Here is an 11,712-nt window from a genome sequence, read left to right as displayed (position 1 = left end):
TGCTCCATGGAAGAGCCCTGAAGTGCAGCTCAGTCACCTGTCTGAGGCTGCCCTGGGCTATGGATTAGCCACCACCTCCTCCTCCTCCTGATGCTACTGCTTTGGCCCACATGCCCTAGCCCAGTGTGCCCACACACAGCTCTGTCACACCCACTGCTGCTCAAAACCACTGTGGAAATTTCTACAAATGGGTCAGGCATGTATTTTAAATCTAATTTATGTATGCCTGGGGCGTGGTGTGACACGATATGAGCAGAGCTGAACTGTCCAATACAAGTGCTAGAAAAGGACACAGAGGCTCCAGCTCTCAGGGAGGGCTGGAACTGGATGATCTTTAAGGTTCCTTCCAACCCAAATCATTCTGTGGCTCTGTGATTCCTTGGTTTGGTGCCAACCTGAGTTTACTGCAAACGGACCAGAGCTTGTACAGCTCGTCCTGCCCCTCTTTTAGGCAGAAATGAAGGGCTGTGATTCTTTGGGGTACACATGTAGATGTTGAGAAAGTCTGTTCCCAGGACAGTTATTCTGGGGTGATTTCCAGCAAGTGTTTGGTAGGCCATATGGATCGAGGGAGCTTGAAGAAACTCCAGTACTTTTACTGCTTCAGGAATTTCATCAACGTTTTCCTAAGAAGGCACCGAGGGGAATGCTTCCTTATCTGTCCATGGAATCCTGTGGTGAAGCCTGATGTGCAAGCCCAATATTACATAAAAGGAACGTCTCAGTTAACCATAGGATGGTGCAAGAACTCACCACATCAAATGGCATTTACCGAGCATGGTTTCCTATGATCCCTTGCTGCTTCTTTCATGTTCTTTGAAAAGCAGCCATGGTAGGTGTCATGAGCTCAAAGTCTTCCCTGTTTTGTAACCAGCAATATACCAAATAACACAAAGAATGAGTCTTTCTGGCAAGGGTGTTTATTCTTGCTCCTTCCCTTTTGTATTGGGCCAAACTGTATGATCTTAGCATGTTCTAATTTCCCGGAATTGCAGAAAAGCAGAACAATATTTGTAAACCTTCTGCTAGGACAAAATACATTTTGTCCCACTCTCATGAAATTAATGAAAAGAAGTGAGGCAGATATTCTTGGATAAAGCCTGCTGTGTGGCTAATGATAACCAGTCCTTTGTTTTTTCCCTGCAGGCTATTAAAAAAGAGGAGAGATGATCTAGTTGGTACCACAATGTTTACAGCTTTTCTGCTGAGCAGCTCTGAGAGCAGAATTCCCATTCTTACTGCTGTGCCTCTGACAAACTTAAATCTCTGCCACCTCACTATGGCATGGAACATCATCTTTTTTGGAGTTAAATATTTTTGGAGAGGTGCCACAAAGACAGGCAGGAAACAGAAAGGAAACCAGCCAGCTGTGCTGCTGGGATCAGCTCTGAAGTCACCACAGTTTTACCACCGCAGTGACTGAATGACACCATCAAAGTACATGAGCCCTTTGTCCCAGGTGCCCAAAAGGATCACAAGAATATTGTAACACAGATCAGAGGTGTTTTGGAATTGTTCCAGTAGTATCACTTAGTCACAAAGCACCCACAGTGTTTTTTGTGTCAAGGCTCAGAGCAACTCTGTCCCAAGATGGAGCTTCATGGTCTGGGACTCATAATCAGAAGAAGAAAAGTGGCTGGGAACAGATAAATCATCTTTTGGGGATAAAGAGGCACTGAGGAGGGTTCCTGTTTATTACAGCATTAATCAAGCATTAGCACTTTTTGGTTGGTTCCAGAGGACAGAAGTATTTCATGAATAAGCTCTGCTTGGTGAACAGCTGGCTGCAACTGCTGATGCCGAGGGTGTGAAGGAACAAAACCCAGTACCAAGGAAGACTCTGAAAAGTCTTTATAAATAAAGTTTAGGAAAATTTTTATTGGTAGCATTTCATCTTTCTTTCCTCCGTTTCCTCACCAGATTGAAGGATCTTTGCCCTTTCTCCTGCTATTGGACTGACTTTGGTGGAGGAAATACTTGAAATGAGATGTGAGTTCTCCATGGCTGCAACATCTTCACTGCTGTGGTGCAAGGTCTGCACCAGAGGGGACTGAGGACTTTTGGCCAATGAAAGCGACGACAAGAGGGGTTGGGGATGCAAAATGGGCCCAGATGCTGCCAACCAAATTTTTACTTTGTCACTAATTGACATGGAAATCTCTCTCTCAGGGGATGATGCTGACAGCAATACCAAAGCCAAACACAGGGTGTGAATCTTCACTCTTGTACTCAGTAAAGGCTTTGCTGCCAAAATCACTGCCCTAAACCTGTATTTGTTAACCTAAATTCCCAAAGCAGTGTGAGTCAGGCTTACAAACTTCAGTGATAAATCCACAGGCCTAAGTGCTCTATTTTGCCTTACTGAGTGCAAACACTGAGTTTGGGCTCAGCCAAAGCACATCAGCCACCAAATAAAGTAAAGGTTCCAGAGACGTGGAATTTCCCCTACTGCCCTCTGTGGTTTCATTGCCAATGGTCAATGCTGCAATACAATGTCTGTGCAAAGATCGATAAATCAAAATTGTCACCAAAAAAAAAAAAATCTTTGGAGCATCTCTGGATTTTCTGAGGCTCTAGGCTGTGAAAGAGGATCTTCAGGCCTCCCCTACTCTTTCAGGTCAAGAGGAGGTTTTCCTCAAGTCAAAATGAACCTATAGAAGATCTGTGAGATCAAGGCCATGAGATTTAAGTCCTCCAGGCAAGCTCAGCCAGGTGGCTGTCTCCAAATTGTATTATGCTGGTCACAGAACAAGAGATAAAAGGGTGCTATCAGATTAAAAATAATGTATTTTTTTCCTAAAAATTGTATTAGTTGCTACAGCTAACACCTTGAATTCTCAGAATTACAGTGTTAAAGCAATCCAATTTGCATTATGCCTTTGATGATATTTGCCTAGTTGAGTTCCTCTCCATTTGAACAGTATTAAAAATTGGTATTTTTCCTTTCAATGTTTTCAAGCATTAATATTTAAAGAATTTCCTCATTTGAGCTTTGTTCACTGGTAAGTGACTGAAGTCAAACTGAGCTAGAAGGATTTTTTAAACAACCTTGCTGGAGTAAAAAAAAAAAGGCTTTTCTTTCCAACTTAATTATGTGTATTTAAAGCTCCAGTAGAGCTGATAATGTTGTTTAAAAATTTCTCTCTATCAAGGAAGCTATAAATGTAGCCTGAATTGTTGCAATGGAAGGGACTCCTGAAGAGCTCGTACTTTCCTTCTTTACCTGAACTTTAGTGTTGGGTATTTTGATGATTTAGAAGTTTACCCTCTATGGCTCCATGAATTGCCCTAAAAAAGCTGTAACATGGAATGCAGACAACAGAATTTCAGCTCTATTCTTCATCTTTTCTGTGCTTATATTTATAACTCATTCACAAGAAACACCTTATTACTTAAACATACTAACTTGTCTGAATCTGGAGTAATTGTAGGTACATGGTACCCCCCTGATGCAAGTCATTTGACCATGCCACCTCTCAAACTGCAGCCCAAGGAAGCCTGAGCTGAGGAGCTGAGGATTTTATGAGCTCACATCCACCCACAGAAAGCTGCCCTGCAATGAAGTGGCATTAGCCCTGTTCTCATTTATATTTAGAAAGGGGCAAAGAAGAGTTTCATTGCCCACACAGAATGTGCAGCAGGAAGCTGGTACCCACCTCCCTCCTCACAGCCCCCATACTCAGCTGTCCCTCCACAGTAGTGCCCACAGAGAGCTGTACACAGCAGTAAGAGTATGGAGTTACCTCCCTACCTTCAAATAGGTGCTACAGAATTAAAGTCTACCTAAGAGTATTCATGTTCTGTTTCATGCCTGAGGGCCTTTTCCCTCTCCAAATACACATGAGCTTTCTGTGACATCTAATCCCCACTCCTCAGAGTCTGGAGTTAAAATAAACTGTGCACTGTTACACTATGCTGCTCATAGCCAACAACTAATGGGTCTCTCAAAATTGGCTGCTTCAGTCTTTAGCACAGATTTTTTTCTTAGCCTGGCTGGAGAATACCAGTTCAGGGGTAAGATACTGCTGAGACCATTACTGAGATTGCATTTGGAGAACTGCAATGTGAGCCAAATACCGAGAAAAAAAAATAAATTCATTAAACTCCAAAGCCCATAATAACAACAATGAAAGGCTTCAACAGCCAGGAGGATGATGGATACCTAGACAGATATTCATCAATACGATCATAAAAAGAAATTGCCTACCTGTAAGGAGAATATGGGTCAAAGCAGGTCTTGGTGACTTCTGTTATCTCTGGGTTGCAGCACTCCCCCCCATCGAAGTTGTACCTCTCGTAATTACAATCCATGTCACACACCCCGTTCTGCTTCTTCTTGTTGAAGAGCGCGTGGCGGACGTGCCGGCAGTCGCCGCCGTCGTAGCCCGTCAGGGTGTGGTTGCACTCGGGGTCACAGTTCTCATCCCCAATCTTGCTGATGTCACAGTTGGCCAGGATGAGCCGGTGGCGAAGGGAAGAATTCTTCACCTCCAGCACCTCCAGCTCCCAGGTGATGTTGTAGCGGCTGAAAGCCTCGTTCAGGTGCTGGTGCTGGAACTCGATCTGCTGCTGGCTGACCGTGGGGTTCTGGTGTTGGTCGTCGTACAGATTCACCACGCGGTAGCGCACGGTTTTGTTGCGGCGGAACCTAGGCAGTTTGTTGTAGCTGGCGATGATGTCCGTGTTGTCACACACCGTCTGCCCGCAGAGAGGAGGCTCCAGGCTGGTGTCCAGCAAATAGCCATGGTGGTAGCTGAACTTGGTCTGAGGGCTGCTGCCATCCTTCATGGGAGACCAGGTGCTTTTCACATTCAGTAAACTGTCTTGAAGAACGAGCTGAGGTAGGGGCGTGTCTTGCCTGTGAACCGCCTGCTCCATGTCCGACAAGATCTCCTTTTGAGACCGGGCTGTCCTCCAGAGGCTGAAGTGCTCCATGTAACCCCGATAGTTCTGGTTCAGGGCGTTTCCTCCCAGCATGAGCACCTTGCACTTCAAGGTCAGCAGACTGAAGATGCTGCCCACTTGCTCTCCGCTCGTGGCCACCTGGGCACCGTTGACGTAGAGTCTCATCAGGCGCCCGTCGTAGGTGGCAGCCAGGTGCACCCACTGGTTGGGGAGGTAGCTGCGGTGTGCTGCAATGGTGGTGACTTTGCGAGCACGGTCCGTCTTCAGCGAGAAGAAATAGCGGGGGTCTCTGTTCCCCTGGTCACTGACGGTGTTAATCCCCAGGACCCAGCCTCGGTCACGGGAGGTGTAAGAACATTTGTCATACAGTCCTATGTGCCCCCAAAAGAGAAATAGGAATAAATAAGAATGACAGAATGAAGGCGTTACTCTTTAAATTGTGTAAATATATCTCTCTAAATGTATATACACACACTCACCTACATCTGTTAGATAGTTAGTGCACAAGGAAGACTTTAAATCATCTAGTGCACCATTGTGGGAGGTCATGTCAAGGCTTCCTATTAAAGGTAAAGATTTGCCAGTGGCGTGTACAAATGGGATTCCCTTTTCCTGACCAAAGTCCAAAACTTTCCTACAAATTCCTATCAGCAAAACGTTGGACTGTGCATTTGGTTCTTCCCTTCCCTCAAGCCATTCATCAGTGGTTAAAAACAAAAACAGTCTTGAGAACCAATCCCTGCTGATGTCACTCATCCTTCATACCCCTGAACCATATGTCTAATAAGGTCCAGAAGGAAAATAAATACAAAACCTAAATTCTGCACACTTTGAGAAGCACTGAGCAGCTGCACTCACCTTGGTAAGTTCAAGCATGCAAATCCTACAGAGTGTGAATGGGATGTGTTCGGGCTGCCTTCAAAGTCATACCCAACAAAAGCCAGTAGGCACATGGCATACACTGGTATACACCACACTGGGGAAGGGCAAGAAGTCCACATAGATGGACATCCCCAGAAAGATGGATATTCAGAAAGGTTCCTGCCCCCTCAGAGGCACACTTCCTCACAACTCAATGCACCATGGGAAGATTTCTCTCCCAAAAGGGTAGATCCATACTTAGAGCTCTCTCACCCAGCCCTCAGACAGCTCCAAGCAGTGGACAGAGCCCACTCCTCCCCAGTTTGGGACACAAGGCTCAGCAAGTTAAAGACAGACATTTCCATCCTTCAGTCCTCAAAGGCCAAGCGCTGTAGGGACACCCCTCACCAAAAACAAAATCATTGGAGCTTTCAGCACCAAATGGCCTTTCTACTATCAGCACATAGAAAACAATCCTTCCCCAGAGCCTCCACTTCCAAAAGCCTAAAGGAAAATCATAAATCTCTGACAGTTCAGTCCTCGTGAAAAGACTAAATATCCCCTTACCTCACCCCTGCACCCTCACCCTCCCCTCACTACAACCAAATAACATCTTCTGCTTCTGACTAAGTTGCTCAAGAGCCATCTGTTAACAATCACTCATTAACAGTGCAGTCTTGTCTAGTATCAACAGAGCAAAGGTTACAGGAGCATTCACTGTATTTTTCCTCCCCTCTCCCAGCACCCACCTTCCCCCCTTCTCCTCACACCCTGCCCCTCTCCACCTCCTCCCCCTGTAAAAAAAACTCTTCTGATGGGAAAGTTAAAAACATTTAAACGGGCCTTTTTTCTGCACGCTGGTATTTTGCTAGGGATTCTGAGCTCCCCCTTTTCCTGTTTCCTTTGGAAGAGAGATCCCAGAGTTCGGAAGGTAATGTGTTTATTCATCTGTAGGGTGCACTCAGTTCAAAACCTTTTCAAGACCAGCTTCTGGTTTATACTGCTACTTCTGATCATGAGAAAGGAGAGGAGGAGAACCAGGCAAGAAAAAAACAAATGTGCTAAAAAAAAATGACATTTGCTGGGATGGGTATTTACCCGAGGAACTTGTGATACAAGAGCCAAAGCTACCAATAACCTTCTGGAATCTGTTTTTGAAGCATTTTTAAGTTTTTCTTTAGGAAATAAATGCTTTTGCATAGCATTAATTTTCAGATGGATGAGAGCCCATAAAAGTCTGTATTTTTATGCATCTCAAATGAAGGTATTGTCCAGTGATAGTGGGTGGATAATACTGCAGTGAAAAAAAAGACAGCTGGCAAGAAAAGTCCCTCTCCCAAATAAGTCATAAAAATCTCAGCTTATTGTAATAAGACCATTAGAGCTGATCAGGCATTTTGTAAGAGAGTTTTTGCCTGCCAGGAAATGCCAGCATGGTGAAAGAAGAAAAAGTGATGCAGAAAAGGGCTTGTCCCAACAAACCCCTCTGAGAATCTGCATGTCTTCAACATGGCCAGGGGAACCCCAGGGACTCCCTGGGCTGTTTAGACTGAGGCACAGAAGGACAACTCATCCCTGCCACAATTCCCACCATCTCCAGCCTCATTTGCCACCTCCACTGACCAAATCCTCCAGGTCTGAGGATCACAAAGCAGCTGCACACACATAAGCAGCTCCACCTGTTTCTTCAAGCATCCAAGATCCCCATGGTTGGATGGACAGCTGGAAGTCCTGGAACAGGCCTCCAGTTCCAGGAAAGTCCACCACACAGTTTTTAAAGGTCAAGAGTTTTTGCTCTTTACATTGACCAGGGCTAGAAATATTCCCCCAAAGAACTGAAATTATTGTGGGGTGGAAATCCAGTTTCCCAGGCAGCATTTAAAGAATATCTTCCTCTCCCTGAAGTGCTGCCTGATGCTGGTGATTGACCTCAGCTGAGCATGAGGAGCTGCTGGAGGAATACTACAGAATAGTAGCAATCCTCCCTTGCCTTTGAGCCTTTAAACCCTGATGTGATGCAACGTGTCTTGAGTTGGGCTCAAACAGCTGCCATCAATTCAAGATTTACAGGGAGCCAAAGAAGGACAGGAAAAGAAAAAAACCCAGTGACAATAGGGACACCACTGAACACACCAGTATGAAAGCTGATGAACTAAAACACTCTACTATTCCAGTTCCTTGCATTTTCTGCTTTAGGGCAAAGGTCATTGCTGAATCCTTATGCCACGTACAGTATTATTTTCTCAAACTTTTACTATTGCAGACTCCAACTCTTGATGAAAAGATGGATTGAGCACAAGCCTTTCAGCAGCAAGAGTTTGTTTTATTCTTAAGAGAAATGAAAAAATTTAGAAAAAGGGACAAGAAACCCACACTCCCTTGTGCTGGGATAAGAAACCCAACTCCCTTGCAAGTTGTACCAGTTCCTTATGACCCTCTTTTGCTTGACTGCTTCACCTATTTTTCCCAATCCTTCCCTTTACTTTTGGCTTTGGACTGAGGATCCTCCGGCTAAGGGAGTGTCACTTTTCCGTTTTGTCCCCAGCACAATGAAACTAATTTCAGCTGGGACACTGGATGTCATAATAAAAGAATTTATTACTTCTTCTATGACAACTAATAAGGGCAAAGCCATTGGAAGAGGGACATGTGAAATAATTGCCAGAACTTCTGAAAACTGAATAATTTGATGTTTTCACAATTTATTTCAATTTAGTAAAAGGTTCCATAGCCGTGAGTTATTTCTCAGACATAATTAAGAACATTTTAAACAAGAAGAGGCCTCTTTTACCCCAAACAAGGCTGGTTTTGAGCAAAATCACCCCACATAATGGTTGACACTCCAAATTTCAAGTCAGCTGTGACCACAACCAACATTTACATGAGAAATGTACAGAGTTTAAATTCTCATTTACACTGAGAATTCTTTACAATAATGCAGTAAAGGACATTTTTAGCTACTTAATATCTCTTTACCAACCAAAGAGGCCTCATGGTAAATGAGACACAGCCAATGACTGAAAAACCACAATTTGGCGAATGTGCCTGAAGTTTCTGAGCCAAGAAATGGTGTGAAATAAAACTGATGTTTGTTTTCCCCACAGAAATTAGATTAAAAAAATATGTACAAGTTTCATACAGCAGCAAACAGTTTTCTTCACTTCTGCTTGCCCTGAGTTGCTAGAAAGGGATGGAGCTCCAGCTGAGGAGAACACTGACAGCCCTTCTTACTCCTCAGTCTGAATGATTTTTTCCTTCTAAAGCTCTTGTTCCTGAAGCCCAAGGGATTGAAATGGAATTTTGTATTTAATTAAAAAGAAAAAAAAAAAGAAGAGGTGCTAGTTCAGCTTTCCAGCAAGAGGCTCTGGAAGCCTCCCTTCCCCACAAAGGAGTGAGTCACTTCTTGGAGGACTTTGGAGAAGTGCACAAACAGAGGAAGATGCCACATTCCTTTATGCTTGGCCAGAGACAGACTTCAATGGCCCACAAGGCTTCTTCCAGTCCTATGATGTTTGTCTCTTATAGGAAAAGTAAATTCCTAGGCATCAAAAGAGTGGGGAAAGCTGGATAATTCAACTCCAGCAGCTCGAAGCCAAAAGCCAAACATGAGAAAAGGAAAATGAGAAAGACAGTCTCCTTCTTTCCTTTTACAAGCAAAATCTCAGTTCTTTGGCTGCTGACCTACAATAAATGCACCATCACTGTCCATCTGACCTCTTCCAGGACCCCCTAACCAACACCAGCATTTATGACCCACTTTGTTTTCAGGACTTTTCTGGGGATTTAAATAAAGCCACATCCTTACATGGGCTCTGGGCTTCTACTGGGAAGGGTTTGGCAGCATGAGCACAGCATGGAACATCAGCTGCTGAACTTGTGGGAGATAGCCCTGGGTGAGGACAGCAGGCATTGCTGTAACTGGGATGGGAGCAGAGGAACAGGAACTCACAGCTGGAGGCTGCTGGAGCCAGAGCAGCCCTCTGTGGGCAGAGTTTGACAGAAGAGAGGCTGGAGTAGCCCATCCAAGCTGCTGTAACCCACTGTAATGCTATAAATAACATCCTCCAGGGCCTCCTTCTCTCACTTCAGTGCCATTTCTTATGTCTGGATAACAGCAATCTTTGCAGCAACCAACCCAGCCATAGAACAAATGAAGAATTTCATTCTTCACGCAGGAAAAGTTTCCTCTCTTAGCTGAGCAATGAGAAGTGGGGGGAGAGTGAGAGGGGGAAAGGCAAAAGGAAAAGTAAAAAAAACAAAAAACCTTGTTATGGTTTCATTTCCAGGAGGGTGAGTTGGGGGAAGGCGAAAAGGGAGCTCAGTTTGACTTTGAACACATCAGGTGCTGCGGAGCCGTCAGAGCCACGCAAGGCAGAACAGAAAACAGCGCCCTGCACTTCTGAAAGTTGGCCGTGCCTGTTTTGCTGGGAGACTCCAACCAGAGGTGACAGGACTCAGTTATGAAAGGGGAATTTAGGTCAACAATCAAAGCTGCAGTCAGGGGGCCCAAGAACAGGGAGCTAAAGGTTGGGGCTGTTTTTTTCTTTAGCACGCTTTAATCGTTCAGTATCAAAGCGCAGAAGAACGCTTGAAAGAGCAAATATTCTACAGGAACCTATAGAAAGCTTTTATCTGTCCAGAGGAAAATAATTAAAACCGACAGATTTGGGTTAAGTATCCCCATGTTCCATGCAATTGGATAAGTCAGTGAAGATCCACTGGAGCAGTTCTTGAGTTCTGCACTGGATATTTCATGGTGTGACGTTGAACCCAATATAGTTTTACAAAGGGGAGAAATAATCTCTCCTTTCCTTTGCTGTGCTTCCCCCAGCCCCACTTCCTTCCACAACAGTTAAATAATTCAAAGTCCAGAGTACTTAAGGCAACATCTCTGTCTATACCATTTCCAACACAGCTAAGAGGCCTCCTGAGGTCACCCCCTGAGACAAGGAACGGTTCAAGAAAACCACCTAAGGCTTGCTCAGGTGGCAATGTACTACTTAAAGAGCCAAAAAGGGGATGTTTGCTGCTGCTATCAATCTAGCTGAATTCACACCAGGCTTTATCCTTTACAAGCTATGCCAGAGGATTCAGACCTGACAGAGAAGGACAGAGTTCTTTTTGTTCTGCTGTGAAAGACAAGAACTTCATCGTGTAGAAATGCAGAGTCTAATACAGCCATGCCTAATTAACATTGAGAATTTAGCCCCAGGCTCTTTAAAATCAAAATCTTGATATCGGTGTAATTTAGCATCAAATTAAGCATACATTGTGTACTGTTTCTCAAATTCCCAGTCACTCATTTGCTCAATGAGATACCTTGAAGTCTGAAAACAGGGAGGTGAGAGCAACTACAGCAGCAAGACGTGAATTTATAGTGGCTGGTTAGTTATGAACATTACATAAATCCTTCCCTGTTGATAACAAAATCATGTGGGCTGCAAGAGAGCAGCCACTGGCATGGACAATCATATTAGTGACACTCCAGTGAGCCTATTGTGGGAATACACCCGCTAACAGTATAGAAGAGCTTACTGCAAATACATCTGGTAGGCTGGGCTTAGCGAGAAATTACAGGTTGTGAGGGTTTTGAGGTGTAAGTGAACACACAGCACAGGGCAGAGAAGGAGCTGAGTCCTTGCAGTGTTATAACAAGGCCAGCCCAGGGCTGGGTATGGCTTTTCCAAGGGCTCCTTCATCTACAGCCTCAGCGTAAACAAGGGTCAGTGGGAAGGTTTGCTCCTTATCTAGATCTCCTTAAGCATTTCACAATAAAGCTGCAGGACCAGTGGAGACTGGTGCTTCATGAATAAACTGTTTATGATCTAATAGCCAGCTTTAGGCAGCCTTTTAGATGGACAGAAAAATGCACATCCTTCACAAGGGTCAAACTTCAGTCCTCCCTACAAAGTCTGGGATCAGAGGAACATTCCAGACAAGACAAAG

The 11,712-nt window shown here is 44.5% G+C and overlaps 1 protein-coding gene across 2 annotated transcripts in view; it reads right to left on the bottom strand.

Annotated features, from left to right (window-relative positions):
• PAPPA (pappalysin 1) overlaps window positions 1-11,712 on the bottom strand; it is a 178,281-nt gene that overhangs the window by 146,162 nt on the left and 20,407 nt on the right. For both annotated transcript variants that reach the window (XM_031059238.1, XM_005423806.2), the window contains exon 2: window positions 4,208-5,276. In XM_031059238.1, the coding sequence (XP_030915098.1) occupies window positions 4,208-5,276 (1,069 nt within the window). The remainder of the gene's footprint in view (window positions 1-4,207; window positions 5,277-11,712) is intronic.

This window comes from Geospiza fortis, unplaced genomic scaffold (genome assembly GCF_000277835.1).
Source record: "Geospiza fortis unplaced genomic scaffold, GeoFor_1.0 scaffold85, whole genome shotgun sequence".
Lineage (NCBI taxonomy): Eukaryota > Metazoa > Chordata > Aves > Passeriformes > Thraupidae > Geospiza > Geospiza fortis.
Note: the sequence above shows the minus strand (reverse complement) of the source record. Positions and strands in the feature narration are given on the sequence as shown.